Here is a 22639-nt window from a genome sequence, read left to right on the forward strand (position 1 = left end):
TGCTAGTGTGCCCGGACATGGTAAGAGTGCTGTGGAGTATTCTGATACTGCGGCAGTAGATGGCTGCGTCTGCTTTGGATATTTCTTAGCAATGTGGCCTCGCAAGGAAGTGATATACGTAACAAACCTCCCATTGTGGCGGCGTATTACTTGATCATGTTGTTTGATCCTGCACATAGAGGATCAGCGGCCTGTGAGGATGGTAGAGGGGTGTGAGGTATGAAGTACAGAGTCGGGGGTTGACAGCACTCTTAAAGTCTACTCAGGGTGGACTAACCGCTCTTCGTTGTCCAAGTGAGAGAGTGCAAATAGATCGCATGACCAATAACATTGAATAGTCGACTGTACTGGAGAAAGACGGTGAAGGTTGAAGAATACCTCAAGTTTCAGTGTTGCTATGTGCTAGGTAAGAACCAGAAAGGAAAAGAAGAAGCTGTACGTCACAGCCAAGATGCGATGCGATGCCGCTGTCAAGTTGAGAATCTATAACAGAGCAAACAAAAGACACCTCCTCCCACGCTACGTTATATTCGTGATTTTCATGATTGGACTGAAGAAGCAAAAAGCAAATGCATCGACTTCGCGCCAGAAGGTGTTCCCGTACTCTTGGTTTGCAGCTTTCTAACATTCGTTTGCGCCGAAGGATGCATCAATGTAGCGGATATGGAGGAACAAACGCAGAGGTACGCTCCCTCATAGCGAAAGGAAGCGAGAAAAAGGCAGATGCGACCAAAGCTCGAAATAATGACTACGCTGGAACCAGCGCCATTGGCAAAGCGTGAGATTTGCGAACGACTCTCGTAGTGAGTATTGGAATACGGCGGGCATCGTCCGATCGCGATCATGTGAAAACGTTGGTGTAGGTGCATAAGCGCTGGGCGCAAAGGAAGGCCGTAGCGCACAACTGTAAGGATAGTATGCGAGGTATAAAAGCAATATAGCTTGCATACACTGTTCACAGCGTGACTTCTCGTGCAGCGGCGGGTTGGGCTCCGCGTTTCTCAGGTTGCGGTGCGCCGCCAACATTGGTGCGCAATACGAAGTTCCGCACCCATAATTTCCCACGCGGGACCTTTGTCGATCCGCCTCATTTATGACCATGCTGCTCGGTGCACATCTTCCTGACGACCCACTTCTCCCAGAACTTCCGTTGCTGGATAGTCACTAGTATGCCGTCGTCGCCAAGCACCTCCACGCTGTCCATGTGACCGTTACAATTGCACCATGGTACCGACGCGGGTGTATCCGGAGACAATGGTGGGAAATGCAGATTACCTCCCTGTTCAGGCTCATCCGTACCTGCATCCGAACCGGAGTCATCCACCGAGCCGTCGCTGACGTATGCTTCGTCTTGGTCGTCAACGTGATCAAATTCGTCTTCGTGTGGATCCCAGTCGTCGCTCTCGTCACTGCTGTCGCTCCCTAGAGGGTCGTCCGGTACCTCCGCCCCCATTATCCATGCATCGTCGAAGTGCTTCTCGTAGTCTATGCGTCGAAGACTGACCCAGTCCAATCTTGACATGTCTTCCCGCAAGAAGGAAAGAACGTCTTTCCACCGGCTGCCGTCCTTTAGCAACACATCTCGTAACCGTAGGCCTCTTAACGTTTCACGGTGTCTCCTAGCAAGCGCGATTATTTCTTCGGCGTCAAGCCTCCATGCCTGAATGCCAAAGGCTTGTAGCTTGTCCCACTTGACGTTGTGGAAAATTTCTTCCAGCTTCAGGGTGAGCGGCCTGTGCGAGGGAAAGCCGATATGTACAGCTTCAATGTTCTTTGCCGCTGTGAAAACGGCTTTGGACAGAGCTGACAGGTCTCTCATTCTTTGGTCCAGATCTAGTCCGTCATCGAAGTGTAGTTCGAGACAGGTAAGCCTCTCTGCGAGGAGCCTCATTGCCGTTGGTGGATTATTTGCAGCGCCCAGCACGCTCTGTGGACTCAGCATGGGTGATGAAAACCGAGAACATGGGGACTTTGATGCTAGAAGCGCCTCGCCTATCGTTCTCGTGGAATGCAGACAAGCTGGTGGCCACTTCAGTTCCACCATCTGGCTGAGTTCGTCGTGCTGTCGGATATACTGTATAAGCATGCCATCCTCTTGGTCCTGTAGCCGTAAAATTTGGACATGCTGAAGTGACGTAAAGGCTGATATCGCGAGTGTCAAGACTCTGGCGTCCTCTCGTGTGCGCACTATGTCCTTCTGCTCTTTCGCCTTCTGTACAAAGTGACTAGCGTCAAGGAGTCCAAGATTGCCTGGTAACGTCGGAAGCAAATCCTGGATACGTTCTCGCCCTGCAGCAAGGTCAGTAGAGCTACAGTCTTCGTGGACTTTGCAAACAACCTTCTACGTAGAAGAAAGGTACCATGTAACTGAATTTCTTCACCCGCTCAGCGAGATGCCGCTGGTTTGCAATCTTTTCCAAGCGCTTTAGACCTCTTCTTGAGAATCTTGTTGTTACTCTGGAAAACTGGTGAATAGCACCAAGGTCCGCGAGTTTTCTGCATGTGAGCCTTAGATTTGCAATAGTCTGGGCCTGATCCGGTTCGATTGGTGGAGGCGGCTTGAAGCTTTCTTGGGACAGATACGCGCGACGCTCGAGGCTGATTAGTTTTTCCGGTTCTGAAGCGACATGTTCGAGGATAATGCGCAGGAGTTCGTCGGCAAGGTCAAGGATGCCCATGGCGACTGTATATAGACCATCCAAGTGTCCAGGCGTAAGGTGAGAGCTCCCAGCTGGCACGGGCGCGAGAAGCGAACCTAGCAGCGGGTATGTACTTCAAAACAAACGTGAACAAAGGCTATGGCCGGCACGGCGTGAAGTGCAGACGTGGCGGGAAATGGAGTGAGGACACTGCGGCAGAGTCCCTACGTCAATCCAGCGGACTACGTGTTCGATGTTTGGGGCGATGCTCTGTCAGTCTGTGGGCGCAATCCAGCCGGAGGGGCACACTCGGGAAACTAAAGGAAGCATGACCTTTCCAGGCTCTTCAGCGGTCAGCTAAGCGTTGCTGAAGGTTGCAGAAGACGACTGGACACAAAACCTGCAGCCGTGCGCAAACCAAGCTCGTCCTAACGATGCAGGCGACGTGCCTGCCCAATTACGAGGTGCGACTCATACTCGACACGGCTTAGAACGTCACGTGCCCGACAAGTGATGCGGGTGTCCTGGTAGAAAGGCGGATCTAAGGGAGGACCCGCGAGCGAAAACACGTCGATTCGTTGCTTGACACGGTCGCACGCTGTCCAGGGGTGGATCAGGCTGCGGCAGTCTGATTCGAGGCGTCTTCATCCCCGCCCCATGCGACCAAGGCCTTCGAATCAGAGCCTAATGCGTTGCCAACGAAGCGTGCAGCAGAAGCGCTTGCGGACGCCAATGGCCGCTTCACATGGTAGGAATTAGGTCATACCGTGCACTCGGATTCGCATCAAACGCATCGCTCGAATAAAAGGCGCGACGATAATGGCACCGAGGGGAAGGGAAGATAGCCACCATGGCAGCCCTAGGAGGCTGAAGCGTGTAGCATGGCGTGGCTCCGTGTACTATTCAGCGCTACTAAACGCGGCTCCACACAGCCGTCTGTCTCTGTCCCCGTGCGTGCGCAATGGGGAGACCGCTGCGTTGTCACTGATTTCGCCGGTCCCCGTAACCCCTGTCCCGTCTCGGTGACATTCGTCGCAGAAGCAAAAGTTTGCAGCGCCATCCCGCCAGTCCGTGTACATACGATGAGTTCTCTGACGCAAACCAAATGCTGGCGTGCTGCTGGTCGCCATTTTGGGCAACGCCACCTGCTTGGTACAATCGTATCTTGACACGAAACGTACAACAGCTGCATAATACTAGTCCACGCTGTTGTATCGTCCAGAAGTACACGACGCTGTGTACCGTTGCACGAAAAATGAACCTAGCTAACCTCCTGCACATCCGTCGAGCTATCGAATCTACCACAAACAACAGCTCAAGCACCTGCCTCGACCTGCCACTATCATATTCAGGACAAACATCGACGTGGCACATGCGTCACACTGTTTGTACACCATCAGATGTACCGTCATGCTTTTGCCCTTGGCTTGACAAGTTCACTCCGTTTTCGACGAATCTCCGTACTGCTCAGTTTGCTCTGGAACGTCTCATCAACGCTGTCTTCTTCGCTGGCATCGAGAACGGCCACTTCATAGACCTCAAGTGGGTCCCAGCCCTGTTCCTTCCGCTTTTCGTTGACGGCAGCACCGCCGCCTCTGGTCTCGAGTGAGAGAGCCAATGCTGTAATCTCCTCATCGGTGATGGTAGGGCCAAAAGGATCCCAGATCTCAACATATCTAATAGTCAAACCGAACGGATAGCTAACGTGTACGGCATGCCCATTGGGACCCGGCTCGTTGACTTCCTGGATCCTGATACGACTGTCGTCAGGCTGTCCAAAGTACACGATCGAATGTAGAAAGTTATGCGTTGCTTCCTGACGAGCCTTCCAACTTTCGAGTTGGTCAGCAAACTTCTTGTTCACGAGAAGAGCATCACCTGTTATCCCCACTGTGAGAACGCTGGAATGGTCTGACTGCTGTCTGCGACCCAGTACGAAGGCAAACATAGTGAGCAGTAATTTGTGGCCAATGTGAAGATGATCGAACGTCCCGCCCACAGCAACGGAGAGATGCTTCATAGTAGGACAGTAGTCCTTTTTGAGAGCAGCGGCAGCCGTCGAGTCTGAGACGCTTGCGTTGACAACTATGCCACCTCGTACTCGAGACACCGTGGTGTCTTTGGAGATGGCGAGAAAGCTCTTTGAGAGGCGCTCTCCTTCTTCACTCTCCACGGAGTACACAGCTCTCCACTTCCTGGAGCTCTGAGCAAGCGTGTGTAAGCTGATGGCGGGGCCTTGCACCTCTTGCTCTGGTGTAGAGTCTTCAGAAGAGTGCTGCAGCGTCCCGTCTCTTGGATGGGCTACCAGTATGATGCGGGCGTCGACACCCTCTGCATCCTCGGTATCGATTGCATTCCTGGCCGCAACGATGCATATCAACTTGTAGACGTCGGCGACGAGTTGTTGTGTGACATCGTACAGCGGTCCCCTTGGCTCGTCAAGATGCCCATACAAGTGTGGACATGGCAGGGCAATCTCTAGCAGAGCAGGTTCCTGGGCCTGCCGCAGCTCCCTAAGCACAGTAGAGAGTGGGGCATGGTATGCGGCCTTCAGCGATGCATATGTCGAGGATGCTGGCGCAGGTGGCAGCAGTAGCAGGGCACGGTACGGGGCTGTGTGGAGTGGGGGCATGGTCGCCAGATGTCGCTGCAGTAGATGGACACGGCACACGGCAGGCGAGGCGAAGGCAGAGGTGAGACGATGTGCTGCGGTGAACCGGCTCATATGACGGTCGCAATGGCTGCGAGATTGTCTGGAGCTGTCAAGCGTGGAGCTACGATGTCATCGTCAGCAGAATCAGCCTTTGTGGAGTACAGGTAGATGGTGGTGGTGGTGGTGGTGGTGGTGGGGGAGGGGGCTGGACCGAGCGCGCCTACCAAGACGTCGGCCGGCCATCAATGACCCTGAAGTGCTCAGTCCTCGAGCGACGTGCGACCGTTCACTCCTCTCACGGACAGCTCGAAGCTGTTCTCCTTGCGGCGCGATGCCGTTCCACCACAACAACCAGCAGCACTTCAACCTGGCGGCTGGACTGGGGCAAGCCGCGCAGCTGTCGTCGATTGGGTCGCCGATGGGCAACCTGAAGGTCGCAACAGCAGGAACGACAGGCGCGGGCACCGATGCATTTGCGCCTCCCAGTGCAGGCGGGCATCAGGAAGATCTGCATGTGTCGACGCCGCCATCTGCCCAGCAGCCGCAGCAGCCGCAGCAGCCGCAGCAGCAGCAGCAGCAGATATACCACCCGGCCGACCACTACGGCGGCTCAGCGCCCAATATCAGCCTCCAGCAAGCCACACCTCAGGGCTCCCACTACGGCGCCTCTGCTGCATTGCCTGGCAGTCTCCAGCCTGCACAGCGCCCGGGCCCTTCCTCCGCGAACACGGCGCCGACCGTGCCCACCCAGAGCATCGTCAGCAACGCCAACTCGTATACGCTCCCCACGCGCTCCAACACCATCAGCCAGTCGCAGCACCCATCCTCACACACCTACTCGCGCTCGAGCCCAGCTGGCATGGGCCCCGACCAGAAGTACATTCCCTTTTCAAATACCCCTGAGCAGTCCAAGTACACAGCCACGACGCCCTCACAGAAGTACTACCCTTCGACTCCCACTACCAATGCGTCGCACTCACCACTAGGTCTGGCTGACATCAGGCCGCGCGCAAACTCGAGTATGGACCCAGAAGGTCTAGGTGCCGGCAATACGTTCGTCAGTGAGCAGAACAAGACGCCCTCGAACAGCAACTACCTTGCGCCGTGGAGTATATATGCCTACGACTGGTGCAAGTGGAATGTGTCAGGCGGTAACAGCGCTGGGAAGATGGCCGTTGGAAGCTACATTGAAGACAACCACAACTTCATACGCATCCTCGACACCCAAATCACACCTCAACACGACTCTACTCCGGGCGCATCGCCGTATGGTCTTGAGTACAATGCGATCGCGGAAGCCACATGCTCATTCCCTGTTACTCGCATACTGTGGGAGCCCCCTTCATCCCAGAAGCAATCGACTGATCTTCTTGCAACTTCTGGCGACCATCTGCGGCTATGGTCACTTCCTCAGTCGTCAGGCAGCAATTTGAGTAATACGATCTCACGAACGTCTTCAGTGAACACCAGAGAACCTCAATTACCAAAGCTCACCCCGCTCGCTCTCTTGTCCAACTCCAAGACTCCCGAGCACACTGCACCACTGACGTCTCTTGATTGGAACACCATGTCGCCTAAGCTCATCATTACGTCCAGCATTGACACGACCTGCACCATATGGGACATTCCCACCCTTACGGCGAAGACACAGTTGATTGCACACGACAAAGAAGTGTTTGACGTCCGCTTCTGCGCAGGGAGTGTTGATGTCTTCGTAAGCTGCGGCGCTGACGGTAGTGTGCGCATGTTCGACCTTCGAAGCTTGGAGCACAGTACCATCATTTACGAGCCGTCTGATAAGAACAATGACAAGGACAAAGGTTAGTGGACTGGCCATGCCTAGTGTGTGTGTGTGTGATTTACTGACTTCTTGGACAGGGTCGCCGACTGGTCGCATGTCTCCTACAAAAGCTCAGCAAACCATGTCCTACGCGCCGCCTCTTCTCCGTCTCGCTGCCTCTCCACACGACTCGCACCTGCTTGCCACATTTGCTCAAGACTCGAACGTTATCCGTATCCTTGATGTTCGACAGCCGGGGCAAGCGCTCCTCGAGCTTCGTGGACACTCCGCGGCGCTTAACAGCATTGAGTGGAATCCGTCACGGAGAGGCATGCTTGCTTCTGGCGGTGATGACTCACTCGTACTTGTCTGGGACTTGCTACATGCCAATCAGGGTGCTGCAATCAGTGGCGAGCACGCTGCTTCAGCACTTCCCACTCCAGCAGCTGCGCAACCGACCAACAACGGCACAGGTGCTCAGAACGTACCAGTAGGACAGAAGGGCCCATACGCCAGTTGGCGATGTGATTATGAGGTCGGCAATATTAGTTGGGCACCCCAAAGTGCTTTGACAGGACAAGGGGGTGATTGGCTTGGTGTTGCAGGCGGAAGAGGTGTTTGGGGTGTCAAGCTATGATGAAAGACACCAAACACGGATGGTTCGAACAGAGTGAATCTCATCTTATGAGGGATGCAGTGTATGAATGACGACAACGATCGGTGCTTCACGCACAGTTCTGAAGGGGTCGTGAGATTTCTATGTTCAGCGAGCAAAATGGGCGTTTTGGGACCAGTTTTACCTATATCACAAGATACCTGCAGCTCGAAAGACACAATCGAAAGACATCGACACCGCAGCAGGCCATCAATATTGCTCACTATGTTCATTGTGCTTCACGAACGTCTCTACTTGCTAACAGATGTCAAACCTCGCTTCCAAAGCTCTCAGCAGAGATAATCATGCGAATCCTCCACCCGATCTGTGTCATGCTTCCCCCAAGGTTTGTGTGCTAATCGTGTTAAACCCCAGTTTTACAATGCAAAACCCCACACGCGATCGCGCTCGTCGAATCTAGTTGGGTGACGTCACCCTCATTGCCGAATTGGAAGCCCAACAGGGTGGCTCGCAGCGAGTACCACAGTACAATCCTATGTGGGCAAGTGACTTCCCTCATCAGAGGGTACGGTCCTGTTCAATTGCACATGGTTTGCACAGCCCATTTCACCTCATCTCGTAAATTCACAAACAGTGACTGGTGGCGCCAGGCAGACCCTGACCCAACTCTTTTAATAAGCTTTTCAGTCGATCCGGTCAGCACCTAAATTTGGCTGCCGTTAGCTGCGAACATTTCTTTCTAAACCTGGACAAGGACAAGCGCTGCCACACAAGCCCCGGGATTTCCTTTATCGGTTGCCAGGGAGTGCCGGTGCTCGTAACAAATCCACCCGTGACGTAGCTAGCGGCGATCCACGGCTCGTGTTCGAGAGCGAACTCAACAAAGCGACCGTCAGATGTCATTTCGGCGGCATTGCACGTTCCTGGTGGGCTCGATACGTCGAGAATCTTCGGCTTTCCTGGCATCTCATTCTTCTCCATTCTCCCACCTGTCGTTTGAGCGAGATTGCCTGTCGTAATCGACGCATCTGCATTTTCCTTTTTTTCCTTGCCTGCTGTTTCATCTCGTGCAGCGGTTCCACCGCACGCTCACGCGGATATGGGTCTCTCTACGCGTCAGAAACAGGAAAGCTCGGCAGACCAGTTCCTGGATCTGATAGCTGATCCATTCCAAGCTACTGTACGTTGTCGTGAGCTCCTCCACTCTCCCACATGAGTTCTAACATTATATCCAAAGGTTCAACAGAACTCTATATACGCCGCCATCGTATACTCCTTCGTCGTCGCCGGCCTCCTCTTCCTCGTCTTTTGTTTCCTCCGTCCGCGAAACAACCGCGTCTACGCACCACGAGCTAAACATGCCGACGAAAGACACCGACCGCTGCCGCTGGACAAAGGTCCATTTGGGTGGATCAGAGCCGTCAAGGATGTGAAGGAGCAAGATCTTGTGGATAAGGTTGGCTTAGATGCCGTCCTGTTCATGAGATTTCTCCGAATGGTCCGAAACATTTTCGTTGTGCTCAGTGTCATCGGCTGCGGCATTCTGATTCCAGTCAATGTTGTTGGAGGATCGCCATCCTACAAGCAGTGGAGCAACATCCCCACCCTTATGAAGTTCACACCACAATACATCTATGGAACAAAATTCTGGGCGTTCGTCTTTGTGGCTTACCTGTTCCAGGGGACCATTTGTGGATTTATCTGGTGGAACTACAGGGCAGTGTTCCGGTTGAGGCGCGCGTATTTCGATAGTGCAGAGTATAAGGCTAGTCTGCACTCGAGGACGTTACTGGTATATCTCCAACAACATGACCATATCGAATACGTGACTAATAACATTGCAGCTTACCCATATTCCCAATTCCTCGCGAACTGACGCCGGAATTGCCGAGCTGATCGAGTCGGCAAAACCTATGGAGGATACCCCTCGAACGGTAGTCGGCCGCAACGTCAAGGACCTGCCTGAATTGATCGAGCAACACGACGAAGCGGTACGAGAGCTTGAACAGCACCTCGCCAAATATCTTAAGAACCCAAATCAATTGCCAGCGAAAAGGCCGACGTGCAAACCCAAGAAGGACGATGTGACGATTCACGGAAAGGGCAAGGTCGATGCAATCGATTACCTAACCGATCGCATCGCAAGGCTTGAGGCTTCCATCAAAGAGGTTCGAGAAGGCGTAGACATGAGGAATCCTATGTCCTATGGTTTCGCTTCTTACTCCCGCATTGAAGATGCGCATGCTGTTGCATACGCAACAAAGAAGAAGGGCCCGAAAGGATGCGATGTGCACCTTGCACCAAAGCCCCACGATCTTCTCTGGCAGAACCTCTCAATGAGCCGCAGGACACGTCGCGCAAGAGCATTCTGGGACGGACTATGGATGGTACTTTTCACCATCGCTTTCGTCGTACCTAACATCTTGACCTCGGTTTTCTTATCAGACTTTGCACATCTAGGTCTTGTTTGGAAGGACTTTCAGACTAATCTTAATGCTCATCCCACTGGATGGGCTATCGCACAAGGTATCTTGGCTCCTCTGGTGCAAACACTGATGTACATGGGTGTTCCGATCGTTTTCCGCCGGTTGTTTACTCACTCGGGTGACGTCTCGAAAACCTCCCGAGAACGTCACGTTGCATCCCGTCTTTACGCCTTTTTTGTATTCAACAACCTTCTAGTTTTCTCAGTATTTGGATCCGCCTGGCGCTTTGTTGCGGCTGTCGTTGCAGCACAGGACAAGGGTGTGTGGGAGGCCATCAAGAGCGGCCATCCCTTTACGCAGCTGACGACTGGACTCTGTAGCGTTTCTACTTTCTGGCTCACGTGGCAGATGCAGAGAAACCTCGGCGCTGCAATTGATCTTTCGCAGGCCTGGGTCTTTACGTGGACCTGGATTCAGCGAACCTTCTTCTCTCCTACGCCGCGTGAGCTGATTGAGCTCAGTGCTCCTCAGCCGTTCCCCTATGCAGAGTACTACAACAACTACCTCTTCGTCTCTACGATCGGCCTTTGCATGGGTGCGCTGCAGCCTATCATCCTTCCCGTTACCGCCTTCTACATTGGCATGGATGCCATCTTTAAGAAGTATCTTCTACAATATGTCTTCATCACCAAGACCGAGTCTGGAGGACGTTTCTGGCGCTTGCTCGTCAACCGTCTGCTCTTCGCTGTGTTCCTTGGCAATGCCGTCATTGCTCTGGTGGTCGGCGCTCGAGGTATCGGCGAATCCAACGTCGTCCAAAACGGTACAATGTTGTACGCCATGGTGCCCCTCCCCTTCCTCCTCTTCGGCTTCAAATGGTACTGCAAGAAGTCCTATGATGACAAACTGCTCTATTACTCTACTCTTCCCTTCTCAGACCTTGAGAACACACACAACGCAAACCACCCCAAGGCAAGGAAGGGCGACAAGGTCGGCGTCCGTTTCGGCAACCCGGCTATCTACAAGAAATTGATCACGCCCATGGTGCACGCGAAATCCCAGCACCTGCTGAAGGAAATCTACGGACACCGTTCCAACGCCGGCAACGAAATCTTCGCCGCTCCGCACCGTAGGTCCACCGACCGCGCTACACCCGCCAACTTAGGGTATGGCGACATGTACCTGACAGACATGGACCATGAACAACCCGGGCGCCTATCCTCGAATACCGGTGTAGGAATGCCTAACGTCGAAGTGATCGAGGAAGAAGACCTAGACTTTCAGAACTTCAAGCGCCGCGCCGAGTTCAGGGAAGAATTTGGCGGCGACGGCGAACTATACGGCCGGCCTGACGACCTCATCTCCCGCCCAGGCACCCCTTCGACATTCACCACCTTTGTCGAAAACAGCCCCTACGGCAGCCCTTACGCAAAACACAAGGACTCGGGATCCCGCGCCGCGTCTCGAGCGAGCAGCAGGACGCGACTGGGCGACATGGAACACGACGGCACAAGCTACGCACCAGGCTACCAGCACACGCCCACCACCGACGCGCTCCACGAGCAGGATATGGTCGATGTGGATATCCCCGCCACGCCGCTGGATGCAGACGAGATGCTCAGGACAACGGGGAGTCGACAGCCGCTTATCGACCGTAGGAGCAGAGACTCGAGTGCGGATGGGGCGTACTTGAATAGGAGTATGAGGAATCAGGATACGAGTTATGAACGATATAGACACATGTGATAGATTAGCGCAAGCTGAGGAAAAGAAACCGAATCGGATGGTTTGGCAAATTCACTGTGAATACTTGAATGTAATTTGCTCCCTATCAGTAAAGACGTATCATGTACATAGGTTCATGTGATGTAGTGGTTTAAGTAGAGTTTATCCTAGCTACAATATTTGACAGCCGAGTACTTGTCCATGCGTCTACACCAGTCTCGTTCCGCTCACCAGGGGTATCTTCAGGACCATCCGCAGCCACCTCGCCATGCACTGTTGAAATTTCAATTACTCCCACCCTCCACTCAACCAAGTCCACAGCCTGCCCTCTGGCGTTGCCACCCCACAAACCCTAACAACAGCAAACCCCACAGCCCCAAGCAGACTCACTCCGCCCAAGACCTGAACGAGCACCACTCCTCTCCTCCTGACCTCATCACCGAAATCACACAGCCCAAGCGGATCCTTCGAGTCCAACCCCGCGACTCCATATCTCTGTCCACCACACTGTTTTTCGTTGCCATGTCGCACGACTGCCCACTCAGCCCTTGGAGCGCCATCACTTGTGATGATGGTACCGGCGGCGACTTCTTCGCCCACGCGTTCCAGCAGCCATTTAGCACGCTCGTTGCGCTGGAGATCTTCGAACCTTTCTCTTTCATTTCTCAAACTTTTGTGCAAATCGGTAGCCCATCTCGCAACGCGAATATCGCTCGCTTGCGTGTCTTTGTTGATGTAATTTGTTAGGGAGAAGGCGGTAGGGTCGGTGGGTGAGCCAGCCACTGAGGAAAGAAGGGGGGATTGCAGACTGGAGTAAACAGGTGAGGTGGAGCGTGGAACGAGGACGCCCGAAAGTGAGGCAACGGAGAAGACGGAGGATGTAGCTGATGCTGAAAGAATCATTAGTAAGGTAACATGGAACGGGACAGGAGGGCTCACGGTTCATCATCGTGCCATTTAATCCCACAGATGCTGTGGTAGGACTGTGTGGTTGCTGTAGACCATGAACGATGAACGAGTTGCCTGGTAGTTTCATCTTACGCCGCCATGCAAGAAATTTCTTTGCTGCAGCATGTCTTAGCCACGCAATTGATTCGGGATCGAAGACCTGCTCAATCAAATTGGACAGCTCGGAAGGCATGAGAGGTTGCACATAGTCTGGAGACATGAGCAAGGAGGCATCCATTGTGTCGTTGTCCGAATTATGGGCTGACGATATGGCGTATGGATGTGTCGGTGTAGGAAACGGGAACTGATTTGGCTCTTTTGGCTCGCCAGCATAGATCGCTGTCGTGGGAGTCTTTGAGGGGTGGACGATTTCCAGGCCCTGGACGGCCAATAGTGCATCGTCCAAAGGTTTTCCGAATAGAAAGGGCTTGACAGATGTAGCCTGAAGACGAGCAAGAACAGAAGCTTTGAGTGATATCAATTCTTGGGCAGTCAACATCTCCGACTTTGCAATGACGGGTAAGACATTGGTGAAAGCAGATAGACGCTGCATGAACTCAACATCTTTGGTGATATCCTGGTCTTTGGTTCTCGTCAGCATTGAGGGATCGGCTGTTTTAGGCACAAAACTCACTTGGTGGTAATAGGTAGATTACGACATCTACAAGGATACCTCCACTGCCGCTGACGACTTCAACCATTTTTCCATCCTCCAAGGTTGTCATGGAAGCAGTCTGGTGGAGTAGTGATTCCACATACTCGACGACAAGGTTCATATCGTCTTGCTCAGACCTACCTTCGATGTATCCCGGCGTATCTACAAAGCAGATGTTCCTCTCCAAGATAGTGTCGATACTGCTCTTTCTCCTGCGCAGTACTCGTGTTTCCTCGACGTCTGTCCACCAAGGAGGATATGGTTTGGTGCTAGCATGTATCTCTGTCAAACTCATTGTTGTCCCTTGTTCTGGCTGTCTTCTGCGGGACTTGGGTCTTCGAGAAAGTGGCTGTGAGAGCGATTGTGAGGGTGACAAGGGGTCTACGTGTACAATGTCTTCGCAGCTCTGCACAATCGATCGAATGAGCGAACTCTTGCCGATGGCTGTAGAGTTTCGTGTCAGTAATCAAGACCCACTGACAGTGACGACGTGGAAACCAGAGCAGGATGCACTTACCAGCTCTTCCGGCAACCAGAATCTTCAATTTTCCCATGTTCTTTCCCTTTACAGTGAATGGTCTTCTTGTTGGCATCTGTATGCTCGGCATCACGAGCTGCGGGAAGCTATTCGAGGCACCCTGCTGCGTTTCGACATCATCATATTCCTCCTCACCACTAGACGTGATGACCTGACTACCAGCCTCATCTACTACAGAACCTTCGTCGGATAGCTTCAGCGAATGCAATGATACCGATGTTGGCGTGCTAGGTGTAGCTGAGGTAGGCAGTGGAGACGGTGCATCTATGTCAAGGGGTGTAAGAGGCGTGGACGTCGTGCGACTGGAAACTTTTCTTTTCAGCTTCCACAGTGGCGATGCCAAAGGACTCTTTGGCGACTTGGCCGAGTCCGTGGATGAGCCATGCGAGCCCGACCTGGCAGTGTGTTTGCTGTGGCTGCCTGCATGGCTATGGCTATCCGCCTTCTTCCTAGCAGTAGTGCCTTGGGCACCAAACGCAGCCTCCAAAGTATCAGCAAGACTCTGCACACCGTATGTGCTGTCTCGCTGCCTTGCCACTGGATGCGTGCTCTGGGAAGCAGCCAAAGACTGTTCCATCTCTTGCTCGCTCCTCATGAAGAACGTGGTGGGGCTATTGTTCGACGGCGCAGCGGCGCGATCCATGCTCGGCTTGCGGGACCGAGGCTTAGTAGGCGGAGGCAGCGCAGCATCGCTGCCCGGGAGCGGTCGCATGCTTCCAGATCTCGACAAGTCTGCAGGAAAAGCAGGTGGAAAGCTTCCTCGAGCTGAGAGCTGGCTGGAGACAAGTTACGAGAGACTTGCAAGTACCGGAGGCAGGCAGATGATGTGATCAGCGTTGTTGCACCCCGCGTGATGACCCCGCTGGAGCTAGGATCGCCGTATGTTTCGCGATAACAGCCCCGGACAGTGAGTCGGGCAAAGGCAGGTGAGACGGGCACACAAGTGCGATACGTGTCAGGCTATGTTCGAAGTCGCGTAAAAGCAATGAAGGCCCGTCGCGACTTCCCCAAGTCACCTGTGACTTGCTTACGGTCGGCGGGCGCATGTGGTTAATCACACCTGACGAATCACGCGTCAGCTGCGATAGTGCAGCGTGACGTTATCGGTTACAAGCACATCCATCATATTTCATATTACGACTCCGGAGCCCGACGCCAGCCTAGTCGAAGCGTATACAATCTTTTCGTTGATCGCTCTCATGCTAGCGTATTCTTGCACCCATCGCGCTCTTCCACCTGTGATTTGCTTTCGAATAATGCTGCGCAAGACCAAAGACAAAACGTACAGGCGAGCCCGATTTTGTATCCGTGCCCATTACTCCAGGTCCTTTTCCGCATCCATAGCCCATATCCGCATACACTCAAATGCCCATTCCAGATACCTTAAGTAGTCGAATACACGGGCAAACAAAGATGTAAAGAAGTGGAAGAAACGAGTACATAAGGGTACAGAGAGGGAAATGCGAAGATGAACCGACTCGCTATGCAAGGGCTCAAACATCCCACGGAGAGATGCGGACGCCCAGACTTTTTCGCAGGAGATGGCAACTTTTATACAAGCGCTGAAAAGAGTCGAATACAGTACACATAACAGAAAGCCGTGAATCGTTATGGAACGGTAAGGTCGCTAAAGACTCAACAAACGGAAAGGGAGGCGAACTGGAGTTGAAGCGAGGTAGTGTGTATCAAGCTACCATGTTCAAGACTCCTGAGGGGCACCACGGCCGCGAGGGGCACCGCCGCGGCCACGAGGAACGAAGCCGCCGCGAGGGCCACCAGGCCCTCCACGGCCGCGTTGAGAACCACCACCACGGGGGAAGGCAGGGTACTGCTGAGGGCGTGTGCGGCGCTCCTCGACCTTGAGCTCAGCACCGTCGACAGTGTGAGGGTTCGCGGCAACAGCAGCCTGGTACCCGGCGGGGGTTTTGAAGTCGACGAAAGCGCAGTTCTGTGGGCAAGGTTAGCACAAAATCCCTCAACATAGTAGCGTCTTCACTGACCTTGCCCCGGTTGAGGTCGAGGTACTCGATCTCGCCGAACTTGGAAAGAGCGGCCCTCAAGGAACCTTCCTGGACCTGGCTGTAGACATTCTTGATGTAGGCGCGCTTCTGATCGGCGTCGGCAGCCGGCGCCTGGTTCTGGACGCGGGACTGCTCCTTCTTGTGCGCAGTGACCGATTGCCAGCCAGCGGTCTCACCCTGGCTTGCGGCGGGGGACTGCTCACGAGCGGGAGCGGATGTCTGAGCAGGAGCAGCAGCAGTGGACTGAGCGGGGGTGGCAGCCTTGGCCTCCTTGGGGACCTGCTGGGCAGCGGGTGCAGCCACTACGGGAGTAGCAACCTTGTGGGCAGAGGCTGCGAGGCTGGCCCACGTGCGAGGAGCGGCGGGCTTAGGGGGGCCGGAGGGCATGGAGACGGGGGCAGCACGCTTGGCAGCAGGGGCGGGAGTTGGAGAGGGTTCCTTGGGCTTATCCTCCTCGATAGCCTGCTCAGCGGGAGCTTCGGCCTCCTTGGGGGCCTCCTCGGCGACAGCAGCCGGAGCCTCCTCAACCTCGGGAGCCTTCTCGGCCTCGGCGGCTTCCTCAGTAGGGCCAGTAGCAGTGATCTCCTCAGTGGAAGGCTCCTCCTTTGCAACTTCCTCGAGCTTCTGGTCGACCTTGGTCAGATCCTCCTCGCTGCTCGCAACTTGCTCGCTCTGCGCAGCAGACTCATCCTCGGGAACCACAGCGGTAGGAACGGGCTCCTCAATGCCGTTCGCAGCGGGCTCCTGCTGGGCCTCGTCGTCCTCCTCGGGCTCTTCGGCAAGATAGCGGAAGATGTCGTTCAGGACGAAGTAACCGTTGGTCTGCTCGGCGAGGACAAAAGTCTGGACGAATCGCTTGTGGGGCTGGCCTTGGTTGGAGATCTCTCCGATGACTTGGATAACGATGTTGGCGTCGGAGCCCTGGGAGTCGACGTTGGTGACGCGGACTTTGGTGTCCTTGAATTCAAGCTCCTTGATGCGCTCGTTAATGGGCTACCTTGCTGTTAGCGTCGCAGCACGTGTGGATCTGGGCGGACTCGACTTGCCTTCTGGCCAACGCAGACATTGACCTTCTCCTCCTCAACACCGGAAACGTACTGCGAGCGCTTGTTGTAGAAGAGCTGGAAAGGTGTCAGCTGCCTGTCTCTCGACGGCCATGATGCGATCGTCGCAACGTACGTAGAGACGATCTGGGCTCTTGCTCAGAGTGGTGTAGTACTGCTCGACAAAGTACCAGCCAACCTCGTCCTTGGGGATCTCCGACGCAGGCGCTTGTTGTGCGGGCTGGCCGGCGGACTGTTGCTGGGAGGAGGCGTAGGCGTCGTAGCCCTGCGCGTAGTTGCCATTGGTGGGCGCGGATGACTCGGTGGCTGCCATGCTGATAATGTGTGCTTAGAAGGTAAGACTATTACTGGCGGACGGTGGTCGAGATCTGAGGCGCAGGGGAACGGCGGGTTTGTCCGAGCTTAGGGATCAAGGTTAGGAGCTGATTGAGAGCCAATGCGCTGTTTGCTTGCACCTACCTGGCCAGGTATGGATGACGAAAGGAAGCCGTAAGCGTGGAAAGCGGATGCAAACTGAGGCGAGCTATGGAATCGGCAGATGCGCGAAACTGATGGGCGGAATGCGATAGCCCCGGAGAGAGAGGGGGAGAGAGGGGGAGAGAGACAGAGAGACAGAGAGATGGAGAGTGGTGCGGAGCCGTTGTGCGCGTGTGGGAAAAAGGTCAAAGTCAAGCTCGGCCAAATCGATTTCGCCCTCGTGCTTGCCAAGCCATGCCCGCCCGCTTCGCTCATGGCTCGTCCACCTTCCCCTCTCTCCATGTCGACCATGTAGTCCCAGACATGAACTGTTTAGACACCTGCGTGAACTGTTTAGACACCTGTGTGAACTGTTTAGACACCTGCGTGAACTGTTTAGACACCTGCGTGAACTGTTTAGACACCTGCGTGAACTGTTTAGACACCTACATAAACTGTTTAGACACCTGCGTGAACTGTTTAGACACCTACATAAACTGTTTAGACACCTGCGTGAACTGTTTATACACCTGTGCAATCTGTTTAGCGTCCTGCTTGCACACCACCAGCGCATCTCAACTCTTGCTGGGCTGGCCAGCACTTTGCATGTCTCTAGCGTAGAAGCACCTTGCTGCAAGTATACAGCTTGTCTCGCAGGAGGCTCCTTCGTGCCTTTGATTGACGTCAGATGGGACGTTCTTGAAGCCTGACTGAATTTTGACATCCCACTGCAGCTTAAGACGGATAGCTCAAAACGATTATATAAAAACACATGCCTGCCGGATGCGCAACGTTTAGAGGCTATGGTCAGTCAGTCTTAGCAGTTCGGACGCGTAAAAAACCCTGCCAAGCTGATCCTAGCGGCACCAGAGAGGATGGAGTCGATGGACTGCAAGGCAATCTTCACAGTCGAGACCTTTGCGACCAGGGCGGCTAGGCGCAAACGCACTGCAACCTTCACACTGACATCGGACACCAACGGACATCCATCTCAAGTCCGACTTCTCCGGCTTGCTGGCCGCAGAACCCAACAGCTTATTGCCGCCCTAGATTTCACACAGCGGCGCACAGCCAATCGCAAACGAGAGCCTAAGGCAGAGTATGACATTATAGTTTCGCGCAGTGACGTTATTGGATCGGAGCTCCTGCCTGGTTCGGGTCCGGTCTTTTCGCGCGTACGAAAGACCGAGCACAGTAAATGCTTGTCAAATATGGCCTCGAAGAACGCCTCAAGATGCTGTCCTTGTAACAGCCCCTCCTACTTTACACCAACAGCTCACGAGGCGACTACTTCACATCAAGTCCTCTTCACCGGTAAAATCACCCTGTAGTCGCCACAACCGACCCCCTGGTCCAAGAAAGCTCTGCCAGCTGTACCTTCAAGGAGCACCCCGTCCCTCTTGCATGCCGCACTCGGCAGTCGAACAAACACAAAGATCCACCATGTCGCAGGTGACGAGTTCGGTCCCTTCGATCAGTGACCTCGAGAAGACCCAAGCCCCCAAGGCCGATGTCGAGCAACCACCTCTTGAACTTGACGAGAAACCATCCGAAATACAACGTCCCCTTCCCCCGGCCGAGCCAGTGAATCCCTTTCACCCAAGTCAGTTTCCTGACGGCGGTAAGGATGCATGGCTTTGTCTACTTGGAGGCTTCTGCTGCCTGTTCTGCTCCTTCGGCTGGATCAACTGTCTTGGTGTTTTCCAGACCTACTACCAAACTCACCAGCTCGCAAGCTACTCGCCGTCGGCGATTGCCTGGATTGCGAGTATCGAGATCTTCATGATGTTCCTTCCCGGTCCTATAGTTGGCTGGGCATTTGACAACTATGGTCCCAAATACCTTCTCGTCTTTGGCACAATCTTCCACGTTTTCGGTCTCATGATGACGTCTCTTTGCACAAAGTACTACCAGTTCATCCTTGCCCAGGCCATTTGCAGTCCTCTGGGTCTCAACTGCATCTTCAACACAGCTACAAGCACAATTCCAACCTGGTTCTTCAAGAAGCGTGGAGCAGCTTACGGCATCATGGCTGCTGGTAGCGGTCTCGGCGGCATCATCATACCCATCATGGCATCGCATCTTATCCCCCAGATCGGCTTTGGTTGGACTATGCGCGCGCTTGCTTTCATGCTCCTTGGTCTGTTGTGCATCGCTGCTTTGACAGTCAAGTCAAGACTGCCACCCAGGCCTCGTCCGCTCCGCTTCAAGGTCTTCCTCGAGCCATTCGCGGACATGCGCTTCGTCCTCCTCACTGTCTCATCATTCCTGTTCTTTATGGGCCTCTTCATCCCCATCAACTTCATCGAAGTCCAAGCCATTGCAAGCGGCATGAGCGTTCGCCTAGCCAGCTACCTCCTCGCTGTTCTAAACGCCGCTAGGCTCGTCTACCTCTACCCTCCCACGCATTGTCTCATACTGACTTGATTTAGCATCTTCGGTCGCATCATCCCCGGCACCCTCGCAGATAAGGTTGGAAACTACAACATGCAATCCCTCTGGTGCACCGTAGCCGGTATCGTCGTCCTCGCACTGGGTCTTCCCGCCTCCGGCAACGCCGCCTACATTACCTTCGCCGCGCTCTACGGATTCGCGTCTGGCGCATACGTATCCCTGCTTCCCGCGCAGATGGCACAAATTTCCGAGGTTCATCAGATCGGTGTGAGGGTTGGTGTGACGTTTGCATGTGTGAGCTTTGCAGGATTGGTTGGAAATCCCATTGCGGGCGCAATCGTGACCAGTAACCACGGAAAATACTGGGGACTGAACGTGTTTGCAGGTGTGCTGCTTCTGGCGGGAGCGAGTTTCTTCACACTTACGAGGATGTATGTCGCGGGGTGGAAGGTCGCTGCGAAAATTTGAAACGTAGGTGCAAAAGTGAGCACGTATGAAGCGCTGGGATGCTATAGATGATCGATTACATGTGTATTCGCGGTAGATACCACTCAACCTACATCCCACTCAGTACCATTTGACCTCGATGATGCTTATTATCGAGACACAACCCCCATAGCCATGCTCGAGAGCAGGTCAGACGAGCGTAAACAAACGATATAGTGCGGATCAACACCATCTCACCAGTCGCGATTTAGGAGAAAACAAAGCGAAGAAAGCGAAAATGACTTGGTTCGAGTAGGTCTACTACTGCGCTGTCTCGTGCACGCTGACTCCCCACCCACCCACTCCACGCTATGCATCATGCAACAACAATACGACCAGATGCGCCAAACGCCACTGCATCGCTCAACAAACAGCTTCAAAGCTACGCCGTGGCGTTCGCAGCAGCAGCACCGCTGTTCGCGCCAACCGCCAGCATGTTCTCTCCGCCAAGCGTGTTCTGGATGAACCTGGAGTTGAACTTGACAATACTCTTGATAGCATTGTAGTCCGCGACCCCAACATCCAGCGGGTCCTTGACTACCAGAAAGGTAACGCCTTCAGCGCAGGGAGGCGTGGTGAGCGAGCCACTGTACTGCAGGATGTCCGAGGTCTCGATCTTGGACAGCACGCTGCTGAAGTCCAGACCCGCTTCGATGGATGTCTTGGTACCTGGGGTCGCGATGGCGGAGAGACTGGAGGAGAGGCCGGCGATGATGGGGTCGCTGTCTGAGGCGGAGACTTGGAACATCAAGGCGATGACGGCAAGTTGTGTGTTGTCCACTGTCGTGAGGGTCAGCTTTACTGTGGATGGATGTTGAGTTGAAGCTACTTACAGACACCTTGGTGCACCATGTGTACTTCGAGCGGGAAGTACTCGTCGTTGATGTGGTGCTCAGACGGTGTGTGCATGTGAAATTGTACAAGGCGGAAGTCTGTTCCATTAAAGGATGTCGTGCCGTTGACGACCACTTCGATGGTAGTCCCTAAGTTCTCAAATACTACAGCCTGCTCCGGGATATCTACGACAGGGCGGTCTGCAGCGGCTCCAATGGTAGCATCTGAGGTTGTTTCGTTAACACAAGCCCGCTTGTGTATAATAACGTTCCGCCTGGTCAGGTTGGAGGCAAGGTCTTCCGTATCAATGTTGATTGGAGACTGATTGGTGCCAGCTTTGCATGCCTCGTTCTCGGGTGCGAGGGATGCCCAGCTGAAGGGTCCGTCTTGAGGTCCGTACCCGAAGGTGTTGACTTCGACAGTACCATTCTCACTGCCGGCGGCGCGCTTGAACATCGACAGTCCGTGAAGACATGTCGCGGAAGCCGCGGAGGCGAAGAGGAAAGACTTGAAAAGCATGTTGAAAGATTATATGCTGTGACGACGGGAACCCAGAAAGAGTGAACGTGCTGCGAAACGGAGATGCTGTTGACGATGATTCGTACTTTATGTAGGTGGCAGGAAGACCCACAGGCAGAGGAGTAGTTGTGGGGAAGAAAACGTCCAAGAGTGGCTCAACAGGGGAGTGGAGTGGTCGCAGAATCTAGGCGGTCCAGCAGAACGGCGGTGGAATCACACAAGAAGTGCTACGAAGATGCTGCAAGTAAAGACCTAGGAAGAGTAAGGCCGCAGGTCAACGCCAAACTTGGAACAGGCAATGCTGAGAAGAGAATGACCGCAAAAAAAAAAAAGATTGACTGAATCGGACTGAGATGCTCACCTTGAGGAAGAGACCAAGCCCTAAGATATACACAAGACGAAGCGTCAGCTTGGAGACCGAACACTCACCACCTCACCCATGCTGACCAGCTTCCAGTCCGCAGACGCTGGCCAAGAACAACTGGCGGAGCCAAGCCATACACGCAGAGCCCCAAGGACGCCAGCGAGGACGCTTTTAGACGGCGGTATACGAGACTGGGCGAAGATCCTAAGGAAGTCGTACGATTCCCCAGAAAAACTTCGTTGCCAAGGTACAGCAGTGTCGAAGACCTGCCCAGGGCATATCCCTCCCAAGTCGGGTAAAATCCACGTTAAGACTTCTGACAGTTGCTTGGGTGCCCCTGCGTCTCCACTGAGTCTCAGGTCTGTGTAAGCAAGAGTGATAGACGCTGACAGATGTGGCTCGCGTAAGTCGCCTGCAAAGCGCAATGCCACATTTTCGAGAATGTCTTTGTGTCTACCATCGGACTTGTTGACATTCTCTCTTAAAAACAGAATCTGATCATGGCTAAGCTCGACCCGTTG

At 54.0% G+C, this 22639-nt stretch overlaps 8 protein-coding genes across 8 annotated transcripts, besides 4 other annotated features; 3 read left to right on the forward strand and 5 right to left on the reverse strand.

The window, feature by feature from the left end:
* Positions 1–1087: 1087 nt before the first annotated feature.
* On the reverse strand, positions 1088–2678 carry EKO05_0004229 (uncharacterized protein; the record flags this gene model as incomplete). Its single annotated transcript, XM_038938683.1, has 2 exons — positions 1088–2289; positions 2339–2678. 2 exons carry the CDS (start codon positions 2676–2678, stop codon positions 1088–1090), a joined length of 1542 nt encoding a protein of 513 aa, XP_038800041.1.
* Positions 2679–4047: 1369 nt separating this feature from the next.
* Positions 4048–5271, reverse strand: EKO05_0004230 (Pantetheine-phosphate adenylyltransferase; the record flags this gene model as incomplete). The annotated part of the gene is made up of 1 exon (XM_038945533.2): positions 4048–5271. One exon carries the CDS (start codon positions 5269–5271, stop codon positions 4048–4050), a length of 1224 nt encoding a protein of 407 aa, XP_038800042.2.
* Positions 5272–5310: 39 nt separating this feature from the next.
* Positions 5311–5341: a tandem repeat.
* Positions 5342–5461: 120 nt separating this feature from the next.
* Positions 5462–5488: a tandem repeat.
* Positions 5489–5623: 135 nt separating this feature from the next.
* EKO05_0004231 (uncharacterized protein) lies at positions 5624–7709 on the forward strand (the record flags this gene model as incomplete). Its single annotated transcript, XM_038938763.1, has 2 exons — positions 5624–7112; positions 7171–7709. 2 exons carry the CDS (start codon positions 5624–5626, stop codon positions 7707–7709), a joined length of 2028 nt encoding a protein of 675 aa, XP_038800043.1.
* Positions 5828–5870: a tandem repeat.
* Positions 7710–8787: 1078 nt separating the features above from the next.
* EKO05_0004232 (uncharacterized protein) lies at positions 8788–11860 on the forward strand (the record flags this gene model as incomplete). Its single annotated transcript, XM_038939126.1, has 3 exons — positions 8788–8868; positions 8926–9480; positions 9533–11860. 3 exons carry the CDS (start codon positions 8788–8790, stop codon positions 11858–11860), a joined length of 2964 nt encoding a protein of 987 aa, XP_038800044.1.
* Positions 11861–12127: 267 nt separating this feature from the next.
* EKO05_0004233 (uncharacterized protein) lies at positions 12128–14692 on the reverse strand (the record flags this gene model as incomplete). Its single annotated transcript, XM_038939061.1, has 4 exons — positions 12128–12729; positions 12779–13369; positions 13422–13886; positions 13960–14692. 4 exons carry the CDS (start codon positions 14690–14692, stop codon positions 12128–12130), a joined length of 2391 nt encoding a protein of 796 aa, XP_038800045.1.
* Positions 14693–15679: 987 nt separating this feature from the next.
* On the reverse strand, positions 15680–17378 carry EKO05_0004234 (uncharacterized protein; the record flags this gene model as incomplete). The annotated part of the gene is made up of 4 exons (XM_038938991.1): positions 15680–15928; positions 15981–16994; positions 17039–17122; positions 17181–17378. The coding sequence occupies 4 exons, from the start codon at positions 17376–17378 to the stop codon at positions 15680–15682; spliced, it is 1545 nt and encodes a 514-aa protein (XP_038800046.1).
* Positions 16202–16240: a tandem repeat.
* A 1586-nt stretch (positions 17379–18964) lies between the features above and the next one.
* Positions 18965–20383, forward strand: EKO05_0004235 (uncharacterized protein; the record flags this gene model as incomplete). Its single annotated transcript, XM_038945534.2, has 2 exons — positions 18965–19902; positions 19954–20383. The coding sequence occupies 2 exons, from the start codon at positions 18965–18967 to the stop codon at positions 20381–20383; spliced, it is 1368 nt and encodes a 455-aa protein (XP_038800047.2).
* A 400-nt stretch (positions 20384–20783) lies between these two features.
* Positions 20784–21754, reverse strand: EKO05_0004236 (uncharacterized protein; the record flags this gene model as incomplete). The annotated part of the gene is made up of 2 exons (XM_038938963.1): positions 20784–21181; positions 21235–21754. The coding sequence occupies 2 exons, from the start codon at positions 21752–21754 to the stop codon at positions 20784–20786; spliced, it is 918 nt and encodes a 305-aa protein (XP_038800049.1).
* Between the last annotated feature and the right edge of the window lie 885 nt (positions 21755–22639).

The sequence above is a fragment of the Ascochyta rabiei genome, chromosome 6 (assembly GCF_004011695.2).
Source record: "Ascochyta rabiei chromosome 6, complete sequence".
Classification (NCBI taxonomy): domain Eukaryota; kingdom Fungi; phylum Ascomycota; class Dothideomycetes; order Pleosporales; family Didymellaceae; genus Ascochyta; species Ascochyta rabiei.